Source organism: Pongo pygmaeus, chromosome 15 (genome assembly GCF_028885625.2).
Source record: "Pongo pygmaeus isolate AG05252 chromosome 15, NHGRI_mPonPyg2-v2.0_pri, whole genome shotgun sequence".
NCBI classification, from domain to species: domain Eukaryota; kingdom Metazoa; phylum Chordata; class Mammalia; order Primates; family Hominidae; genus Pongo; species Pongo pygmaeus.
This window is the reverse complement of record NC_072388.2, coordinates 21,404,797-21,428,488: the sequence shown is the minus strand read 5'-3', so window position 1 is coordinate 21,428,488 and position 23,692 is coordinate 21,404,797. Positions and strand designations below refer to the sequence as shown.

Below are 23,692 nucleotides of genomic sequence, written 5' to 3'. Positions count from 1 at the left end.
TGTATAAGGTGAAACAAAAAGAAAAAAAAAAGGCAAAAAACCTAGTTTTACTTTTTATTGTTGTTGTTTTTTTGTTTTTGTTTTTTTCAGACAGAGTCTCGCTCTATTGCCCAGGCTAGAGCATAATGGCACAAGCTCAGCTCACTGCAACCTCCGCATCCTGGGTTCAAGTGATTCTCATGCCTCAGCCTCCCAAGTAGCTAGGACTGCAGGCGTGCACCACCATGCCCAGCTAAGTTTTGTATTTTTAGTAGAGACAGGGTTTCACCATGTTGGCCAGGCTGGTCTCGAACTCCTGACCTCAAATGATCCACTCACCTTGGCCTCCCAAAGTGCTGGGATTACAGGCGTGAGCTACTGTGCCCAGCCTCAAAAAACCTAGCTTTATATGTTGTTAGCACACAGAACACTCGTCGTTTTGGGGGGAAGGGGCATATGTCACTAATAGAAAGTCTCCGAAGCTGGATTGATGAGGAGAAAACACCTTTCCCTTCTAGTTTTGAGAGACTTCCTCTTGGCTCCCAGGAGGAGGGATTCCCTGACTTTGACACACATGGCCACCTTGGCACAAAAGCCTTGTGGTATGAAAAAACAAATTCGTTTTTATGTCCTCTTCTCCTTTTCCATCTTTCAGCATAGACTTAACTCCCTTAAGCCGAGACATCTGTTAGGACCTGACCCCCAGTCATTGATTACCAGTTTGTCAGGCAATCTGGACTTTCCAGTGATGCCACTGAGATGGCACCTGTCAAAAGAGCAGTGGTTCCATTTCTAGATTGTGGATCTTCAGATAAATTCTGCCATTTTCATTTCACTCCCTGCAAGTCAGGGTTGGCTTGTGAAAAGTTGTTAAACAATATGCTAAATGTGAAATGTCAACCCTCACTCTAAACTTTCCCTGTTCAGAGCATGAGATGAAGACTTCATTGGGTTTTATAGTGGTTTTCTGATTTTTAGTAGTCCATTGAAGAAGGGAGTTTGAGAGTTGTTGTATACTGTTAATGATTGTCTGCCCATGTCCTGCCTGAATGGACAGTATCTTTAATAAAGCTGGATACAGTTTGGATTAGGAAAAAAAAAAAAAAAAACCTTAGCTTTAAACTTCTACATAGACCTAAAATCTCATCAGTCCCAATCTGAGCTACAACTAGATATTTCTTTTATCTTCCAACTTTTGCCAACAGTTTTAATGTTGCTGTGTAGGTTTACCTGACCACTTGACTGCTATGCTGGAAACTGGGTCGTGGGGTAACTGAAAGAGAATAAAGTACAGAATAAAAAGTTGCCATCAATGGTGTGCCTGCCTTGCCTGGCCAATTTGTTGTGCATGGTTTTCTGATTATATAGTGTTTTCATATTACACATAAAGTTAGGAAGATCACATTATTGTCTCTGAGAGGAAACCATCTTCTACATAAGGAAAGGATATTCATCTCACACAGATATTTAGGGGAAAAATGTTGTCCACCTGACTGTGATGGGGAAGTAATGGCCACTGGTCGAGGTGTGATTGACCTGCAAGGGGAAAAGAAAGAGGCGGCTCTAATCTCTCTAGGCAGAGGTTAAGTGCCACTTTAGAGGATCAATCAGATCATTGTTTATAGAATAATAGCTTCCTATCTGAGCACAAACTCCTTACTCTCATGTATTATAGGTAGCATCCTAAAATATGGAAGCAAAGTTTCCATATAAAACCCATTGCTCTCCAACTCCCTAAGTGGAGCTTTCTCCACCTCTGTGTTGCCCATAATAGAAGTTTTAAAGTACACCTTTCTTCTCTCCTCAGTGCCTTACCAAGTACTCTCAACCATACATCTGTCCATCCATTCATACATCCCTCCATCCTCTCATCCGCCTTAAGAAACTAGAAAAATAACTAAACCCAAAGTAACCAGAAAGAAGGATGCCATCCAACAAGCATATATTTGGGTCTATATTTCCTAGATCCTGAGATTACAAAGATAAGTGGAATAACTGAGAGGCTTGCAGGCTAGTGGGAGAGATGAAAAAAAAAAATCAGAGCAGTGTTTAAGTGTTGTAATGGGCTTATCAGAAGTACAGAAGGACAAAAGAACATTAGACTGTAACTTCTATGAATGTAGGGGCCGTGTCTTTTTAATCCATAATGCAGGACTGATATTAAACAAATATATGTGTGTGTGTGTGTGTGTATATATATTTCTATATAGTTTTATTTTGTTTTTTGTTTGTTTCTTTGTTTTGAGACAGAGTCCCGTTCTGTCGCCCAGGCTGGAGTGCAGTGGAGTGATCTTGGCTCACCACTGCCAGCTCTGCCTCCTGGGTTCCTGCCATTCTCCTGCCTCAGCCTCCCGAGCAGCTGGGACTACAGGTGTTCTCCACCATGCCCGGCTAATTTTGTTTTTGTATTTTTAGTAGAGATGGGGTTTCACCGTGTTATCCAGAACGGTCTCAATCTCCTGACCTCATGATCCGCCCACCTCAGCCTCCCAAAGTGCTGGGATTACAGGCGTGAGCCACCACGCCCAGCCGATACTAAAAATATATTTAAGAGTTGGTAGAGCACAGATATCACTAATTAGAAAGGACCGGTGGTATATATCCAGCACGTAACATGGTACCTGATAAACAACAGGCACTTAATATTTATTGAATGAATGAACAGACCATCTAACTCCACCTAATGCAGTCTTCACAGATGAAATGACTGAGTTCAATTTTGAAGGATGAGTAGTGTAAAAAGTAAGGTAGAGGTTCCTCTTTAAAGACTTTCCTCTTCATCTAATTAGGAATAAATAGTAACTTCTCTTAAAAGCAAAATTTATTTAAAGACCTGTACTAACATTCTTAAATATCTGCTAGCCGTAATAAAGAAATCAATGTACTTTATGTTCTTAGCTCCCACAATTTAGCCTAAATATTTGCCCTGGCATGCTTATATTGGTCCAAGCAAGCATTAGGTTATAGCCTGTTCCTCTTCCTTATTTGAAGGTGTTTTTACCTTTCTCAGCATTCCACAAGTTACTTCCTCCTTCCTTTGTTCTACTCTACCTTTGCCCCTTTTTAAAAGTTCTAAGTTGCTAGCCAATTGGAACAAATACAGAATGTGAGGTCCTGGTCCAGCCAATGGAAACCGGCCACAGCAGTAAGGTAGAGGCGTCAGGTTATGAACGACCCTGTCTCCTTTGTCCAGTGTACTCTCATGGCAAAACTGCTGGCGAGTGTACCCTTTCTGCAGGAAGTAAAAATGACCTTGCTGAGTAAATTAAATTTATGTTCAAATGCTATTTCTTTATGGCACCGGGGAACAAGCATTTCAAACAGTAGGATTTCATAAGATGACAGTCCAGGGTGAGCATTACAATTAAGATTTTACTTCGGCACTTTCAGTAACTCTTTCTCGGAGAAGTGAAAGCTAAATTCGTTAACCATTTTCTCTCTCTCAGACTTCACACAGCCGGGAGTCAAGAAAGAACAGGAATTTTCAGGGGGTTGGGCTAGTATGGGAGCTGGTAAAACTGACCTGCTTCCTTGGTACCGACTTGGAGATTCCTATAGGTAAAAAAACCAGGAGTGAAGAAAGCTGCAACTGAGGATCCTAATCAACAGATCTTCAGTCTTACTTGCTAGATAACTAAGCTCAGTGCCCCTTAGTCATGGTTGCTAAGATTCCCAGTAGGAGGAAAAGTAGCAGCAGTATTTCCTTAGGATATTATTAGCTTTGAGGGGATAAAATTTTAGTTCTTCATAAGAGTGCATACGGAATCCCATAGACTAACATATGTGGGGAAATACCGAGTCTCTGGTGAGAGAAAGGAAAATGACACACTACAATGTGCTAGAATAATTACAGGAGTAGGATCAATAGGAAAATTATATAAATACACAGAACATTCTTAGGAAGAAAAACTATTTAGGAAGTAGAGTGTGATGCAGAGGAAGGGTCCTGAGGTATCTTAGAGTTTCTTGAAGAGAAATGTTTAAGTTGCAACAGCTGTCTCCTCTATACGAGAGCTTTCCAACTGGTAGGTCATTACTCACTGATCTTCAGGAATGGGTTACAAGTGTGCTATATATTGATCCTTTCAGTCCCCCAAGGTCTGCTGAGACCTCATCCATTTACTATAGTGTGCTTATTATACAAATATCAATTTCTGTGTGTGCCATGATGAGAAAAAGATTAGGAAATACTATTCTATACAGTCAGCTAGATAGATGAGAAAAGTAAGAGAGAAAATAATAATAAGGAAAATCTATTTCATTCACCTTTAGAATGGCTAGAAATTTCTTCAGTTCTCCATTCTCCTTCCTTAAGACTGACAATTCTCTAGGCAAAAGATGGAAACAATCAGCTCCAGCAAATCAGGGATTAAAAACCTGATTTTTCATTATTATAACAATTAACATCTAGTTAATACTTACTGAGAAATGCTTGCAGCTATACAAGCTATTTCTATCAGGGATTTGATGATTCAAGGAGACAATGGCAGGGTTTTGATAATGAGAACAATTAGGTGGACAAAATAAGCAATTACTTGGTATGATTTCAGGGGAATTTGCAAAGAATTCCATTTCCTCTCTCCACACACACACACCCCTGGCCTGCTGATGTCTAAAAATTTTTATCAAGGACTCCATCTTGTGATTGCTTTGGCAGCACATACACTAAAATTGGAACAATACAGAGGAGATTAACATAGCCCCCAAAGAAAGTTAACATGTAAATGCTTGAAGCATTCCATAAAAAACAAAACAAAACAAAAAAACTTTAAAAGAAGAAAAAAAAAGGATTCCAGACCAGCCTGGGCAATATGTAGAGACTCCTCTCTACAAAAAAAAAAAAATACAAAAATTAGCCAGGCATGGTGGTGTGCACTTGTAGTCCCAGCTACTTGGGAGGCTGAGGTGGGAGGATTGCTTGAGCCCAGGAGATTGAGGCTACAATGAGTGTTATCAGTGTGAATCAGCTATATCTGATTTCTCAAGGAAGCAGAGGTTTTTTTGTTTTTGTTTTTGAGACAGTGTCTCACTTTTTCACCCAGGCTGGAGTGTAGTGGTGTGATCATAGCTCACTGTAACTCAGACTCCCGGGCTCAAACGATCCTCTGGCCTCAGCCTCCCAAGTAGCTGGGACTACAGGTGTGAACCACCATGTCTGGCTAATTTTTTATTTAAAAACCTTTTTTTTTTTTTTTTTTAGAAACAGAGTCTCACTATGTTGCCCAGGCTGATCTTCTCCTGGCCTCAAGTGATCCTCTGCTTCAGTCACCCAAAGTGCTGGGATTACAGGTGTGAGCCACTGCACCTGGCCTGGGAAGCAGTTTTTGATACCGGGAAATAGAAGAGGAAAACTATAAAGTGAGAGGGCCTCTGGAGGGAAGAAAGAGAAAAAATGGAGATTCAGGGGATCAGAAATTCTGTACCCGATTTTCCCAAACAAACAAATACATATGGAGCAATTTCTAGGCTTTGCAAACACAATAAGGACTGTCACTTCTTAGAAAGAAAGAAAAAAAGCTCTCTTGGGATTTGATTTGTCACTTACTTGTCCTGGCTGACCAGTGCTTGCTGTGTCTCCTGCATGGCTGTTTCTAACTTTGTAATTCTATGCTTATAAAAGGCGATGAGGAGATCTGTTTGTTTCTTCTGGAAACTCCACACCTACTAGAGAAAAACAAGCCTTTGACATACTGTCCTATAACTCCTTTCCCTTCACTTCTGGCAACAAAGGGAAAGACATCAAATCACACTTTATTATACTGCTCATTTTCTTCTAGAACATCTGGCCTAATTCACAACTTCCCAGAACTAGAGAGCTCAGCACTCATTTCCAGAACACTAGCCTTCTACTATCTTTTTTTTTTTTTTTTTTTTGAGACAGAGTTTCACTATTGTTGCCCAGGCTAGAGTGCAATGGTACGATCTCGGCTCACCGTAACCTCTGCCTCCCGGGTTCAAGCTATTCTCCTGCCTCAGCCTACCGAATAGCTGGATTTACAGGCATGTGCTACCACGCTCAGCTAATTTTGTATTTTTAGCAGAGACGGGGTTTCTCCATGTTGGTCAGGCTAGTCTTGAACTCCTGACCTCAGGTGATCTGCCCACCTCAGCCTCCCAAAGTGTTGGGATTACAGGCCTGAGCCACCACACCCGGCCCCTTCTACTATCTTAATGAGAATATTCTACCTTAGTAGAATGACCCTTTAAAAATATAATTTTTCATCCCATGCCAGAAGAGAGATTTTTTTAAAACTGTTTTTCAAGCTTAGAATTGGTTCTAACTTGTCAACTATTAGTTTGGATCAGCTTCCACATTTATAGCTATTACATAGCCTTGGTGACCAATTTATTTTCCCTAAAGACACCTACACAGAGTCACCAGCAGGCTGCTTATGCCGCTATAGGAAAGGGTGGAGAGGCACAGAAGGAGATTACCTATGCTTGAATTTTTTTTCTGGGCAGGCACACATAATTTTTTCTTTTGCCTCACTTTACCATTTGCTATACTAATGTGTCTATCATGGGATTGCTGAATCGGATCAAAAGTTAATATTTAGAAAGTGTTTTAGCTTTGTCAGGCTCTACTTTTGAGTACACAGCAGTATTTACGTCTCATCTGCTTCCTCCCTGTTCAGACTATAAACCCTCTTTTGTCTAGGGTCCTTTCCTAGATCTTGGTACACTTCTCATAAACTTTTTGTTCTCACCTAATTTTCAAATTGCTCTTGCCACCTTACTAAAGAATTGTACTTAAGAGTTTCCTTTCTACTTGAAAGTAAACTAAACTAGTTTTAGATAGATAAGAATTTACTCTAGTCTATTTTTTTAAACCCTCATTTTAAATAAAACTAAAACGTTTATTTTAAGCTGTGAAAAGAAAATGTTTATTTTAAGCCAGGCATGGTGATCACGCCTATAATCTCAGAGACTCAGGAAGCCAAGGCTGAGGCAGGAGGATTGCTTGAGGCCAGGAAATTGAGACCAGCCTAAGCAACATAGCAAGACCCTGTCTCTACGAAAAATAATTTTATTGATTTATTTTATTTTTTTATTTTTTATTTTTTTTGAGACTGAGTCTCGCTCTGTCGCTCAGGCTGGAGTGCAGTGGCACGATCTCAGCTCACTGCAACCTCTGCCACCCACGTTCAAGCGATTCTCCTGCCTCAGCTTCCTGAGTAGCTGGGATTACAGGCACCCGCCACCACACCTGGCTAATATTTGTATTTTTAATAGAGACAGGGTTTCACCATGTTGGTCAGACTGGTCTCGAACTCCTGACCTCGTGATCCACCTGCCTCGGCCTCCCAAAGTGCTGGGATTACAGGTGTGAGCCACCGTGCCCGGCCAAAAAATAATTTAAAAAATTTAGCCAGGCGTGATTGTACATTCCTGTAATCTCAACTACTTGAGAGGCTGAAGTGGGTGGATTGCTTGAACCCAGGAGTTTGAGGCTGCAGGGACCCATGATCGTGCCTCTGCACTGCAGTCTGGGCAACAGAGCAAGAGCCCAACTTAAAAAAATTATTTTAGAAAATTTGAATAGTGGAGGCCAGGCGTGGTGGCTCATGCCTGTAATCCTAGCACCTTGGGAGACCAAGGTGGGCAGATCACTTGAGGTCAGGAGTTCGAGACCAGCCTGGCCAATATGGTGAAACCCCCTCTCTATTAAAAATGCAAAAATTAGCCAGGCATGGTGGTGTGCACCTGTAATTCCAGCTAATGGAGAGGCTGAGGCAGGAGAATCACTTAAACCCGGAAGGTGGAGGTTGTGGTGAGCCAAGATTGCACCACTGCACTCCAGCCTGAGCAACAGAGTGAGTCTCCATCTCAAAAAAAAAAAAAAAAAAATTGAACAGTGGAGAAGCAGAATAAAAGTCACTCTGAATCCTGGGAATTACCTAAAATGGCAGGGGGTAGGGGTGAGGAGCAACAGAGATAAAGCTATATAATAGACAGCCAAATCACAATGTTAGTATCCCAAATATCCTAATCCTACCCTTGGGATTAGTCAGAAGTAAAATTATGTCAAAATCAGGCTAGCATCAAGAAAAGACAAATCCTACCCTACCCTCTCTTTGACATTACCAAGGGTCATAAGTGCATAAACAGACCCCACTGTGGAACTCCAGGGAGCCAGACTGGACTATGGGAGGGTCTTTTGCCAGGCCTAAGCAGACCTACTTTGTCTACTTGTCCCAAAAAACTGATCATTCCAAGAAGAAAGACCAGTCCAGAAAACAACCAGCAAGGAGTATTAAAGAAGAAGTGATTTTGCCTGATGCCAAGGTACAAATGTTTAGCCTATATCAAACACATTCACCGAAGAAGATTCTAAAATCTAACTCAGTAATGTACCTCAGTACAGTACTTTAAAAAATTACCAATAGTTAGCAATCTTTCAAATCCGTCAGCCTCATGAAGAGGTTGATCTCTTTTTCCAAAGAAGATTAACTTTTGCTTGCTCCCTTGCTTTTTTAAAAATTAAAAAAATTTTTTTAGAAATGATATCTTGCTATATGCCCAGGCTGGTCTTGAACTCCTGGTCTCAAACAATCCTCCTGCCTTGGCCTCCCAATAACTTACTTTTTCTTAAAGTTGTGATTATTTTGTTAATACAGTAACACAGAGCTGATAATAATAAAAGTAGTTCTACTGATGATAACACTTAACATTGTCTGGATAATGCAAGTGTTAAATATTGTTTGTTTTATTGGAACATTGATACCAACATTTTATTGGTATGAAACTATCTACTTCTATACCCTGATTCCTTTCCTTTATCTCCATACTAGGACCAGGTAAGGATATCATGGTCTTCATGCTCTGGATTCCTACCGTTTTACTATTGATAACATGTCAAAATACAAAATTACAACAAATTTAGTTTAAAGATCTTAACTGGCTTTGATTTGCAATTCTAGACTTGAGGAACACATTATTCTAAAAAACAGAATGAGTGTTCTGATTAACTGAGAAGACAAGTTGGCTTTTTAGGCAGAAAAGGGCTGAAGAAAGCAGAAACAGAGAACAAAAAGTGCATGGGTTGGTTCAAAGTTACTTTCTTTGTAAAGGTTAAAGCAGAGGGGACTTCTTTATTATGCCAGCTAAAATTGGCCTGTTTGGAGATTTAGCTATTACCTCTCTCTCTCCTGATTTCTTGGAAGATCAGATGAACTGTCAGCGTGAATAATTCCATTTTGGTTTGGTCTGTTGGACCTAGTAAAAAACTCAATCCAAACCAACAGCCTGTATAAACTTTATTTTATATATGAAACATAATTTTTATTTTATATCCTTGAGAGAGCATATTAAAACTTCAGTTCTAAATTAGGTCCAACAAAAGGTTGGAAAGAATAAAAGAGAAATAACTGAAAAATACTGAGAGAGGCACAGTAATGGAAGCAAAGGGGGAGCTTAGTAGGTTTACTATGATAAGACAAGACGTTTTGGTCCAATGTGGGTTATTATAAACAAAACATTCTTGTTTGTTTATAAAAGTAGGCCAGGTGCAGTGCTCATGCCTGTAATCTTGGCACTTTGGGAAGCCAAGGTGGGCAGATAGCTTGAACTCAGGAGTTTGAGAACAGCCTGGGCAACGTGGCAAAATGCTATCTCTACCAAAAGCACACACATACAAAAAAGTAATATATGCTTTGGAAATGAATATTAGCTTGATTATCATTTTTGTACTAACGAATGACCTTCCCAGTTCTTATTTTTATTTATTTTTATTTTGATAGAGATGGGGTCCTGCTATGTTGCCCAAGCTGGTCTCAAATTTCTGGCCTCATGTCATCCTCCAAGTGCTAGGATTATAGGAGTGAGCCACCATGCCCAGTTTGAGTTCTTTTTTTTTTTTTGAGATAAAGAGTTTTGCTCTGTCACCCAGGCTGGAGTGCAGGGGTTTGTTCACAGTTCACTGCAGGCTCAACCTCCTGGACTCAAGTGATCCTGCCACTTCAGCCTCCCAAGTAGCTGGGACAACAGGTGCATGCCACCATACCCCTCTAATTTTTTAATTTTTTTTTTCTTAAGAGAAAGGGTCTCACTATGTTGCCCAGGCTGATCTCAAACTCCTGGGTTCTAGCAGTTTTCCCACTTCGGCCTCCCAAAGTGTTGGGATTACAGGCATGAGCCACTGTGCCTAGCCTTAGTTCTTATTTTTAAATGTCAGCATTTGTATTTAGTTGAAGAGTTATTTTTACATGCAATTTAATTTTTGAACATCTGTAAATAAGTCACTAAGTTTTAGAAATTCACTTTAAAGATATTGGTAAATTCACGATCTCTCTTTGACGTTCAAAACCTATTAGTTTGCCTTATCTATCTTTGGTGAAACTCCCTCATTCCATAATATCTACCGGCAAGTCTTAGTATTTTTGAACTATATATCTGGATAATCATTTGCTTGATAAAAGGACATTTCTCTTTAGAAGTACTCCAACTAAAAAAATGAGAAAGGATGACAGAATTGGAATTTTACAACTTCTAATGAATTAAGAATCTCTGCAAAGTTCATCAATGGCTACCCTCATACAAAATAAGTGACATAGACCATTAAGTATCTCTTGGTGGAATACAACACTGGAATAAAGTGGTCTTGCCTCACCTTTCCCCGCCCCCAAACCAATGATGGTGATTAACCCTAAACTTACCTATCAATTTACAGGAAATAGAGCACAGAGGAACATATGAAATGACTCCATAGGTACAATAAACAAAATCCACACTGTGAACAACTCTGTAGACAAAAGACCATTTTCTTCAATAATAACTTAAAAAGAAACAAGAGAAAACTTATAGTGTAAAAGAAACTTAAGAGACATAATAACCAACTGAAATATATACCTTTATTGAAACTCAATTCAAAATATGGGAACATTTTAAAACTCAGACAACTGGAGAAATGTGAATGGGGACTGATTATTTGATAATATTATGGAATTGTTATTTTAGCATGATGTGGTTATATTTAAGAAAAAAGTTCCTATCTTTGAGAGATACACACTGAAATATTTACAGATAGAAATGACGTAATATTTGGTTTTGGCTTTAAAATAATCTGGGTGGGGATGGCAAGAGGTATGGATGGAGGAAAATTAGCCATTCACTGATAATTGTTGAAGTGGAGTGATGGATGCATGAAAATAAACCGTCCTCATAGGGTTTAACAAGAATTACATGCTTGGTTCTGGACAGAAATATAGTTACAATTAAGCATTAATCAGGCTGCACTTTGGCCCACTTCCTTTTAGCTGCGAAAGTCACATCACACTAGATGCTGACCATTTGCATCCTCATTGTTCTCATAAATAGAATATGACATTAGAATCATAAGGCTTTTGCTTAAAAGTTGCTTAAGATAGTTTTCAGATCCTGAATTCCAGTGGAACAGTGAAATGCAATTTCTTCATCCCCCTTCTCATGACTTCAACTTGCAATTCCTTAACCAACCAATGATCCCCACAGCTTGGCTTACTACCCGTCCAGCCCTTTAAAAACCTCTAGCCCCAAACTCCTCCTGGAGGCAAATTTGAGGTTTCCTATCTCCTTGTTCAGCTGTCTTATGATTAAACCCCTTTCTCTGCTGCAACCCAGTGTCTTGGTGTACTAATTTGCCATGCACTGGGCAATGAACCTGATATGGTTCAGAAATTAATTATATTATACATATCATTATACTGTTTTAAACATTTAAAATTATATGTGATAAAATCATAATAAACTTTTTTTAATGGGCTGATTTTAAGGGGGATCTTTTGAACAGGGTGTGGTGTAAGAAATATATATATGGTCTTCGTCCCTGGTTCCTCACAGAGTTACTAAAACCCTTGGCATTTCCTGAGTGATAGGAACATCTTTTGTTATTCATAACAAGCCCCCTTCAACCATACCTGAATTTGTCCTAATGAGGTGTCTCTTGGTGGGTCCTAGATAGCATCAAAGTGGGGGCTTGTTGCCAGAGGAACCAAACACTGTTTAGAGGGTTGGGGTCCCAACCCTTCTTCCCACCCACCCCACCCCCGACAATCAGAGAGGGAAAAGGGGCTAGAGATTGAGTTCAATTGCCAACGACCAATTCTTTAATCAATCATGCCTATGTAATGGAACCTTCATAACAACTGAACAACGGGGTTCAGGGAGTTACCAAGTTGGTGAACACTTGGAGGTGCTGGGAGGGTAGTGCATCTGGAGAGGGTACGGAAGCTCTGCACCCCTCCTCACATACTTTGCATCTTTTCCATTTGGCTATTTCCATGATGTATGGTTTTCTTTTTTTTCTTTTTTCTTTTTGAGACGGAGTCTCGCTCTGTTGCCCAGACTGGAGTGTAGTGGCACAATCTTGGCTCACTGCAACCTCCGCCTCCCAGGTTCAAGTGATTCTCCTCCTTCAGCCTCCAGAGTAGCTGGGATTACAGGTGCCTGCCACCACCACCACACCCATCTACTTTTTGTATTTTTAATAGAGGCAGGGTTTCACCATGTTGGCCAGGCTGGTCTCGAACTCCTGACCTCAGGTGATCCGCCCGCCTCGGCCTCCCAAAGTGCTGGGATTACAGGCGTGAGCCACTGCACCTGGCCCCCATGTTGTATCTTTTATAATAAACTGGTAATAATAAATAAAGTAATTTTCTGAATTCTGTGAGTCATTGTAGCAAATTATTGAAGCTTGGGGGAGCAGGAGAAAGTTCATGGGAATCCTCAAGTTTGTGGTTGGCCAGTCTGAAGTATTGTAGCCTGGATACGCCATTTGTGGCTGGTGTCCAGAGTCGGGGCAGTCTTGTGAGGCTGCGCCCAAAACATGTGAAGTATGACACTAAAACTCTAGGAATTAGTGTTGGAATTGAATTGAATTGAATTGAATTGTTGCATACCTAGTTGGTGTCAGAGAACTGGTTGGTATCAGAAAACATCTCACACAGGGGCAGAAAATATATAGTGCAAAGATTATTCATCCTTTCATTTAGCAAACCTTTACTGAACACTTTACGCCAGGCATAAGAACTGGAAATGCTAAGATGAATAGTATGGGTTCTTGTCTTTTAGTAGCGTCAAAGGAAAATATGTTGGACCCCCCAAATCACTAAGCTAAAGGGAAAAGCCAAGCTGGGAAATGCTCAGGGCAAACCTGCCTCCCATTCTATTCAAAGTCACCCCTCTGCTCACTGAGATATATGCATATCTGATTGCCTCCTTTGGAGAGGCTAATCAGAAACTCAAAAGAAGGCAACCATTGGTCTCTTATCTACCTATGACCTAGAAGCCCCTTCCCACTTTGAGCTGTCCCACCTTTCCAGATCGAACCAATGTTCATCTTACATATGTTGATTGATGTCTCACATCTCCCTAAAATGTATAAAACCAAACTGCACTCTGACCACCTTGGGCACATGTCGTCTGAACCTTCTGAGGCGCATGTCCTCAATCTTGGCAAAATAAACTTTCTAAATTAACTGAGACTTGTCTCAGATTTTCCAGGTTCACAGTAGCTTATCACAGTCTAGTAGAAGAGACCTTCTGACACATGAACTAATAAGTAAAACACTAGGTTATATGCAGAACACAAGTACGTACAAGATATAGAGAAAATGATTAAGAGGTAACTATTAATTCAGTCTTTTTTTTTTTTTTTTTGAGATAGAGTCTCGCTCTGTCACCCAGGCTGGAGTGCAGTGGTGCAATCTAGGCTCACTGCAACCTTTGCCTCCCAGGTTCAAGCGATTCTCATGCCTCAGCCTCCTAAGCAGCTGGGATTACAGGCACGTGCCACCACGACACCTGCCTAATTTTTTGTGTTTTTAGGAGAGACAGGGTTTTACCATACTGTCCAGGCTGATCTTGAACCCCTGACCTCAGGTGATCCACCCCCCTCAGCCTCCAAAAGTGCTGGGATTACAGGCGTGAGCCACTACGGCCGGCCTAACTTAGTTTTTAAAGTGTAGAAGTCAGGCATTTCGGGTATAAAGGTATGAAAGTATATGGTCTGTAAAAGAACTGCAAAGAACTAAATCTGCCTAATAGATTAGGTAATAAATAACCTTATGTAATAACTTGTGTTTGTACATGAGATGTGAGATGGTAGTTGTGACTGAAATTGGAGAGGTTAGGAGGAACCAGAACATTAAGGTAACTATGTATCCCTCTGAGCAGTCTGAAACTTAGGTGATAGGAAGGCACCAAATGATTTTGAAAAGTCAGTTACTTGTTCAGATTTGTAATTGAAATAGATTATTGTGACGGTTCAGAGGGAACAGATTTGAACAAAAAAGAACCCTAAAAGTGCTTTCTTAGCAAAACAATTGGAGGATTGTTAGTAAGATGTGTGAAGTACTCACTCTGAATGAGAGCCACAGCAGCCCACCAGGCAGAGGGTTGTGTTTTGGGTTGCATAGTTTGTATGATCAAAGGACTACTACCTCACACTGGCCTAAGGTTCCTCAACCCCCTGCTCAGTAGTGATGAAGAATTCAACTACACTGTTTCAGAAGTCCTAAATACTGACAGCTTTTCCTTTTTAGGTAAAATAATATCAAACTAAATACAACTTTTCTTCAAAAGCACCGTTGAGTATCTCTTTTTAATTTTTCTATTTTTACCCAAGCTGGAGTATGGTGGTGCAATCATGGCTCACTGCAGCCTCAACCTCTTGGGATCAAGCAATTCTCCCACCTCAGCCTCCTGAGTAGCTGGGACTACAGGTGTGCGCCACCATGCCCAGCTAATTTTTAAATTTTTTGTAGAGATGGGGTTTCACTATGTTGCCCAAGCTAGTCTCAAACTCCTGGCCTCAAGCAATCCTCCCACCTTGGCCTCCAAAGTGGTGTGAACCACTGCGCCTGGCCCACTGAGTACCTCAGTTGTTCAAATTCTTAATTCAAATGAGGGATGGAGAAGCTCTGGTCTCTTGATGAAATCAAATCTTGACCTGATTTTATTCCAACAGTATATGTAGCAATTATGTATGTATATATTAGTAAAAACATATGTGACTTCAAAAATCTTTTAAAAACCATAAAATAGACCAAGGGTCAGCAAACAACTGACCATACCAGCTGTCTGTTTTTGTAAATAAGTTTTATTGGAACATAATTATACACATTTGCTTCCATGCTGTCTATGGCTGCTTCCATGCTGTCTATGGCTGCTTCCATGCTACAACAGCAGAGTTGGGTGGCAGCATCGGAAGTTGTACGGCCTGCAAAGCTTAAAATATTTACTGGCCTGCTGTGGTCTGAATATTTGTGTCCCACAAAAATTCATTTGTTGACACTCAACTCCCAATGCAATAGTATTAAGAGATGGAGGCTTTAGGAGGTGATTATGTCATGAAGTCTTTGCTCTAGTGAATGGGATTAGTGTCCTTATAAAAAGAGGCTTGCGGGCCGGGCGCGGTGGCTCATGACCGTAATCTCAGCACTTTGGGAGGCTGAGGTGGGCGGATCACGAGGTCAGGAATTCGAGACTAGCCTGACCAACACGGCGAAACCCCATCTCTATTAAAAATACAAAAATTAGCCAGGTGTGGTGGCGCATGCCTGTAATCCCAGCTACTCAGGAGGTGGAGGCAGGATAATTGCTTGAACCCGGGAGGCGGAGGTTGCAGTGAGCCGAGATCGTGCCACTGCACTCCAGCCTGGGCGACAGAGCGAGACTCCGCCTCAAAAAAAAAAAAAAAAGAGGCTTGGGGTAGGGCGCAGTGGCTCACGCCTGTAATTGCAGCACTTTGGGAGGCTGAGGCGGGCAGATTGCGTGAACCCAGGGGTTCGAGACCAGCCTGGGCAACATGGGAAAACCCTGTATCTATTAAAAAAAAAAAATACAAAAACTAGCCAGATGTGGTGACGTGCTTGTAGTCCCAGCTACCTGGGAGGGTGAGGTGAGAGGATCGCCTGAACTCAAGAGGGCAAGGCTGCAGGGGAGCCATGATTGCACCACTGGCCATGACCACAACACTGCACTCCAGCCCTTCTGACAGAGTGAGACCCTGTCTCAAAAAAATAAATAAAAAGAGGCTTGAAGGAGCCTCTTTGCCACTTTTGCCATGTGAGGATGCAGCAAGAAGGCATTATCTTGGAAGCAAAGAGTAAGCCCTCACCAGACACTGAATCTGTTGGCACCTTGATGTTGAACTTCTCAGCCTCCAGAACTGTGAGAATTAAATTTCTGTTATTTAGAAATTGCCCAGTCTAAGGTATTTTATTATAGCAGCCCAGACAGACTAAAACAGCTGCTAAGGATGTAAAATGGTACAGCCATTTGGGAAAACAGTCTGGCAGTTCCTAAAAAAGTTAAATATAGAGTTACCATTTGATCCAGAAATTCCACTCCTAGGTATATACCCAAGAGAAATAAAAATGTATGTCCATGTAAAAACTTGCACATAAATGTTCCATAGCAATATTACTTATAATAGCCCCAAAGTAGGAACAACCCAAATGTCTATCGACTAATGAATGGATAAGTAAAATGTATATCCATTTATATAATAGATTGTTATTTGGCCATAAAATGGAATGAAATACTAATAAAGTCCTAATAGAGGTGCTACAACATGGATGAAACTTGAGAGCATTATACTTAGTGAATGCAGCAAGTCACAAAAGACCATACATTATACGATTCCATATTTATGAAATGTCCTGAACAGGCAAAACCATAGCAACAGAAAGTAAATTAGTGATCGCCTGGGGATGGGGAGGGTAGCAAGGGTTTGGGAAGTGCCTGCCAATAAGTACAGAGCTTCTTTCTGGGGTGATGAAAATGTTTGAAAATTAGGCAGTAGTGTTTGCACAATTCTGCGGATGTATTAAAAACCACTTAATTGCATACTTTAAGAGGGTAAATTTTATGGTATGTAAATTACATCTCAATAAAGCTGTTATTAAAAAAGAAGGTGATTGCATGAAAACTAGTGGACCTAAAAAAAAAAGTAGATGGGGTGTTTATACTTCCCTTTGAAAACAATTTCTTTTTTTTTTTTTTTTTTGAGACGGAGTTTTGCTCTTGTTGCCCAGGCTGGAGTACAATGGTGCGATCTCGGCTCACCGCAATCTCCGCCTCCTGGGTTCAAGTGATTCTCCTGCCTCAGCCTCCCAAGTAGCTGGGATTAAAAGCACGTGCCACCACACCTGGCTAATTTTTTATTTTTAATAGAGACGGGGTTTCTCCATGTTGGTCAGGCTGGTCTCGAACCCCCGACCTCAGGTGATCCGCCCACCATAGCCTCCAAAAGTGCTGGGATTACAAGTGTGAGCCACCGCACCCGGCCAACAATTTTTTAAAATACAAGCTTCTTTTTACTTATATGATCTTCAACTATTTTTAAGTGGGTTTGTGATCACTCATAACCTTTCATGACTTTTCCACATTATTCTTTAAACTAATAAAGTACAGTTTTCAGGTTGGGCACGGTGGCTCGCACCTGTAATCCTGGCACTTTGGGAGGGCAAGGTGGGAGGACTGCTTGAGGCCAGGAGTTTGAGAACAGCCTGGGCAATATAGCAAGACAGTCTCTGTTTTTTGTTTGTCTTTTTTTAAAGTACTTTACAGTTTTTAGAATATTTCCATAAACATTGTCTCATTGGATCTTTACAAGAAGTAGGATAAGTATTATTATTTCATATTACATGTGAGGAAGTATGACTGGTTCAAAGAAATAAAGCTATAAGTTAGCAGGCCAAGTTGGTCATTAGATTTCTACACCAACAGTTTTCCCAGTATTATCACTTTACTATATTTCATATACATTAAAGGAAAACTTCAATAGGGAAGATTATTTCATTAATTCTTTCAAAAACTATTTATTGAATCCTTCTATGGTCCTTGTACTATGTTAGGAGCTGACATACAAGATGAGTAAGACTGAAATTGCCCCGCCCCCAGGAGAATCGCTTGAACCCTGGTGGCGGAGGTTGCAGTGAGCTGAGATCTCGCCACTGCACTCCAGCCTGGGCGACAGATAAAAGCAAGACTCTATCTCAAAAAAAAACAAAAGAAAAGAAAACTTACAGACTTACAGATCTATATGAGGTTCTCCAATCCCTCAGAAAGATTATCTTGAGGTGAGTAAAGAATTCAAAACAGTTAGCTTGATCAACTATTAGCACAAAGTACAGCAGAAAAATGGCCTTAAGTCATTGTAGAGATTGGAGAATGTAAAAACATAAATAGATATTTAGAACAACATTCCATTCATTCATTCAATGACAACGTTTTGAGTGTCCACTACTTATTAAGGACTAATTAAAAGAGAACAATAAACAAAACCAACCAAATCTGTTTTCATGGAGCTTATATTCCAGTGCAGGATTCAGACAACAAATATACAACATAATATTAGAGAAAAGAACTACAATGAAAAAAAAGCATGGTAAGGAGTAGAAAATGTTGGGGCTACTATTTGAAATATGAGAGTCACTAAAGGACTGACTGAAGAAGAATGTTTTGAGCAGAAGCCTGAATGAAACAATCTAGGTATTGGATCAGTTATTCAGCTTCACAAGTTAGGAAAACACATTTTCAGACTTTGCTGACTTCACCAAATTGGCCCTTCACTAAAGTGATGATTAACTGACCCTTTCCATTTCTTTTATCTTGATTACTTGACCATGTGTAATTGGTCCCATGATCAGGCAGGTTAGGATTCAGACTACATATGATTTCTCTACTGATCATTAACTATGCCTAGGTTTATTTATTAACTAAAGGTCTGCTCTTTCTCTTGTTCCTATGACCTTGTTTACATTTCTCCTTGAGTCTCAGCTGGATTTTAATATACTTACAATGTTAAATATAGTGTATGTCAAATATGATGGCTCAACCAAGCAGTTAAAGACAGCAAGCAGCAAGCCTTAATTTCCCTTACTCTATCTCTAGAGTGAGGATTGAGAGGCAGGACACTGAAGAAAAATTAAATCTTCAACCAGAAAATGACTAAGGATCATCTTGAGGTTTAGAAAAGGGGTACTTTCAAAAGAATAAGAAGTAAGAGTATAGAAAGGGAACAGTGATAAAAATCTCAAGAAATATGCCAAGATAGGAATTCCATGAGACTATAGAATAATTTAAGAGAACTGGGGAGTAGAAAGAAAAAAACGAAAGTTTTTACAACTTGGGAACTCTCTCAAATGGTTGTCCTGCCTTCTCTCTACCTTCTTCTACATTCCTGTTGCTCCTGACCAAGTCAATAGTATGCCAACATATGACACATCAAGAAAAGATATTTCCTAAAATTCAAGCAACCAGTTATGAACACTAAATGAAGAGGTAAGTATTATTAAAAAGGTTATTGAAAAGTGAGAATGGGAAACAAGAAATACTCTCGTAAACTTAGTGCTATAAACTACTGGTTGCAAGTTAAACCATCAAACCTATTGTTTGCAGGGCCAGGCCTGTATCCTCAAAGCAATTTTTAGAAGATGCATCTATCTGCTGAGAAAAATGATAAAGCTCTCTAGAACAACCTTTAGTCATAGAAATTAATTAATACAACTAGGAAATACAAGGCAAGATGTTAGCTACGTAGTGATTTTACAGCCTATCACAGATTCTGGGTCAATAAAAAGTTAACTGATTGAAATTTGTATCATCAAGGAAGAAAGCAAAGAAAGCAGTCAATTTCCCTCCATTGTGTACAAATGCAGTTTAAAGAAAACCTTTTATAAAGGAATAAGATGCAATTAGAATTTGCCTGGAGAATCAGATTTTCTTCACTTTTGATTCTCATACCTGAGAGATGTGACTAAAATACTGCAAAGCTGTCTCCACAGGACTTTTGAAAAACATCTTCTCCTGAGGCTTCAGCTATAAAGAGAGCAATACACACTGTGAGAATATCCACAACTGAATAAAATAAAATACTGACTAATATGACAAAGGATGTACCACCTTTTCTAATGTACCTGGCATTATCTCCACTGTGCGTAAAAGGGAGATCACCAGTCTTCTAGATGTACATTATATGTCCAGTTCTCCTTACCTTGTGCTTCTGTAACAGTGGTCACAAATAATGCTTCCATCTGTTGTTTATACTCTTTTTTTTTCTTTCAGACAGTTTTGCTGTTGTCACTGAGGCTGGAGTGCAGTGGTGTGATCTAGGCTCATTGCAACCCTCGCCTTTTGGGTTCAAGTGATTCTTCTGCCTCAGCCTCCTGAGTAGCTGGGATTACAGGTGCCCACCAACACACCCAGCTAATTTTTGTATTTTTAGTAGAGACAGGGGTTTCATCATGTTGGCCAGGCTGGTCTCAAACTCCTGACCTCAGGTGATCCACCCGCATCAGCCTCCCAAAGTGCTGGGATTACAGGTGTGAGCCTCCTCAGCTGGCCTGTTATTTATACTCTTTTTACAAACTGCTATCTGCAAGTTTGTTTCTTTGCTTGCTTGCTTGCCTTTTTTTTTTTTTGAGACAGAGTCTTACTCTGAGCCCAAGCTGGAGTGCAGTGGCGCGAGCTCAGCTCACTGCAACTTCCGCCTCCCGGGCTCAAGTAATTCTCGTGCCTCAGCCTCCCAAGTTGCTGGGACTACAGGCCACCACCACCACACCTGGCTAATTTTTTGTATTTTAGTAGAGACAGGGTTTCACTATGTTGCCCAGGGTGGTCTCAAATTCCTGAGCTCAGGCGATCCACCCACCTTGACCTCCCAAAGTGCTGGGATTACAGGTGTGAGCCACCATGCCCGGTCTTCTTCTCTTTCTTTTTGAAACAATTCACCATCTGCACTTTGTATATACTTCCTACAGGCCAGGAATGGGATGAGATGGTTTGTGGCAGGGGGAGAAAAACTTACATTATCAGAAAGAGCCAGATGCTTGCAGGCAGTTCCACAAACAGCACATTTTTCTGGGAGGAAAAGGGAAAAAAAAATTTGGCTTTCATGAGCATGAGGTAAGATTTAAAGAGTTAAAGTACATGGCAACAATCTAGTATGCTAGCAAGAGAAGAAAAAAAGGGTTCTTACTGAATTTAGAATATCATTGTCTTATAAAAGGACATCAACTTAAGCTCTGTTCTCTAAAGAAGTGTTTCCAAACTAGTATGTTGAGGTATAAGTAGGGCTTTCACACCGTACGTCTACCCATCTCCCTATCTTTTTAAATTTTATTTTACTTTTTCTTTGAGATAGGGTCTCGCTCTGTCACCCAGGCTGGAATGCAGTGGCACAATTATGGCTCACTGCAGCCTCATCTTCCCGGGCTCAAATGATCCTCCTGCTTCAGCCTTCCAACTAGCTGGGACCACAGGCGCACACCACCACCTCAGCTCATTTTAATTTTGTTATTATCTTTAGAGATGGAGTCTCCCTATGTTGCTCAAGCTGGTCTTGAACTCCTGGGCTCAAGTGATCCTCCCATCTTGGCCCCCGTAAAGTGATGAGTTTATAAGCATGAGCCACCACCCCAGCACCTCCTGCCCCATCTTTTTATAAATTCCCAATTTTCTTCTGTGGGACAGAAGGGACAATTCTAAACTCCCAGCAGAAGTACTGGAGTACATTTACAAGAGTAAGGAAGAGTACAAGATACCAAAGATCTTAACTTTAAGTTACTCTTTTCTATTCTATTGACCTGACAGCAGGCACACATTGGGTACTGTAAGAAACTCCCCAGTTATGCCTACCTTGTCATCGCTTTGCTAATATTTGTTAATCTTGCTTTGAAGCTCTGCTACTCTCATTCCCCAATTAACCCAATCTGAAAGAAGCAAAAATTAAGATTCCTAATCTTTCTCTGTAAAGTGAAATTTTAGTAGTGGGACTGGTCATTGATTAAGACAAATGCCATGTCGGGAGAAAACATCACATGGCATATGCTTCACGGAGAAAAACCACTCCAAAGTGAGCTGCTGTTACCATAGTAAACAGCTTTTTACATTAGCGACAACTTTAAAAGGTCATGAGATTTGTAAAGAGAAAAAAGCTTCCCCTGAGGCTACTTAACTTGACTGTTCTTTCTCTGGGGACTAAAGGTTTTTCTTTTCCTTTTCTTTCTTTTTTTTTTTTTTTTGAGACGGAGTCTTGCTCTGTCGCCCAGGCTGGAGTGCAGTGGCACAATCTTGGCTCACTGCAAGCTCTGCCTCCGGGATTCACACCATTCTCCTGCCTCAGCCTCCTGAGTAGCTGGGACCACAGGCGCCCGCCACCATGCCCAGCTAATTTTTTGTAGTTTTAGTAGAGACGGGGTTTCACCGTGTTAGCAGGATGGTCTCAATCTCCTGACCTTGTGATCCGCCCGCCTCAGCCTCCCAAAGTGCTGGGATTGAGCATTTTTTCATGTGTCTTTTGGCTGCATAAATGTCTTTTTTTGAGAAGTGTCTGTTCATATCCTTTGCCCACTTTTTGATGGGGTTGTTTGTTTTTTTCTTGTAAATTTGTTTGAGTTCATTGTAGATTCTGGATATTAGCCCTTTGTCAGATGAGTAGGTTGCGAAAATTTTCTCCCATTTTGTAGGTTGCCTGTTCACTCTGATGGTAGTTTCTTTTGCTGTGCAGAAGCTCTTTAGTTTAATTAGATCCCACTTGTCAATTTTGGCTTTTGTTGCCATTGCTTTTGGTGTTTTAGACATGAAGTCCTTGCCCATGCCTATGTCCTGAATGGTAATGCCTAGGTTTTCTGGCCATCAGAGAAATGCAAATCAAAACCACAATGAGATACCATCTCACACCAGTTAGAATGGCGATCATTAAAAAGTCAGGAAACAACAGGTGCTGGAGAGGATGTGGAGAAATAGGAACACTTTTGCACTGTTGGTGGGACTGTAAACTAGTTCAACCATTGTGGAAGTCAGTGTGGTGATTCCTCAGGGATCTAGAACTAGAAATACCATTTGACCCAGCCATTCCATTACTGGGTATATACCCAAAGGACTATAAATCATGCTGCTATAAAGACACATGCACATGTATGTTTATTGCGGCACTATTCACAATAGCTAAGACTTGGAACCAACCCAAATGTCCAACAATGATAGACTGGATTAAGAAAATGTGGCACATATACACAATGGAATACTATGCAGCCATAAAAAATGATGAGTTCATGTCCTTTGTAGGGACATGGATGAAATTGGAAATCATCATTCTCAGTAAACTATCACAAGGACAAAAAACCAAACACCGCATGTTCTCACTCATAGGTGGGAATTGAACAATGAGAACACATGGACACAGGAAGGGGAACATCACACTCTGGGGACTGTTGTGGAGTGGGGGAGGGGGGAGGGATAGCATTAGGAGATATACCTAATGCTAAATGGCGAGTTAATGGGTGCAGCACACCAGCACGGCACATGTATACATATGTAACTAACCTGCACATTGTGCACATGTACCCTAAAACTTAAAGTATAATAATAATAATAATAGTAATAAAAGAAAATAACCCTTTCCTATATCCCTTTCTTTCACTTTAAGTGCCATTGCCAAACGTTATTTATTTGCTTATTTGATTATGATTTCTCTGCTTCACCAGAATAGAATTTCTATGAAAAGAAAAAAAAAAAAAAAAAGTGCTGGGATTACAGGCGTGAGCCACCGCGCCCGGCCAGGTTTTTCTTTTTCCCAGTCCATATCGTTGCCAGAGTGAGCTAGAAAGTACATAACATTCTTCTCTTAAAACAAAACAAAACAATGACTTACACCTGTAATCCCAGCACTTTGGGAGGCTGAGGCAGGCGGATCACTTGAGGCCAGGAGTTCAAGATCAGCCTGGCC

At 40.5% G+C, this 23,692-nt stretch overlaps 1 protein-coding gene and 1 non-coding gene across 3 annotated transcripts in view; one reads left to right on the top strand and one right to left on the bottom strand.

Moving 5' to 3' along the window:
• Positions 1 to 23,692, bottom strand: part of RNF212B (ring finger protein 212B) — an 81,815-nt gene that overhangs the window by 9,331 nt on the left and 48,792 nt on the right. For both annotated transcript variants that reach the window (XM_063651440.1, XM_063651439.1), the window contains exons 3-9: positions 20,771 to 20,823; positions 19,708 to 19,782; positions 5,525 to 5,640; positions 4,246 to 4,306; positions 3,503 to 3,531; positions 1,469 to 1,515; positions 1,210 to 1,252 (exon numbers count right to left, since the gene is read on the bottom strand). In XM_063651440.1, the coding sequence (XP_063507510.1) occupies positions 1,210 to 1,252; positions 1,469 to 1,515; positions 3,503 to 3,531; positions 4,246 to 4,306; positions 5,525 to 5,640; positions 19,708 to 19,782; positions 20,771 to 20,823 (424 nt within the window). The remainder of the gene's footprint in view (positions 1 to 1,209; positions 1,253 to 1,468; positions 1,516 to 3,502; positions 3,532 to 4,245; positions 4,307 to 5,524; positions 5,641 to 19,707; positions 19,783 to 20,770; positions 20,824 to 23,692) is intronic.
• On the top strand, positions 4,621 to 4,727 carry LOC129013368 (U6 spliceosomal RNA). The gene has a single exon (XR_008493854.1). It is a non-coding gene; the product is annotated as a U6 spliceosomal RNA (small nuclear RNA).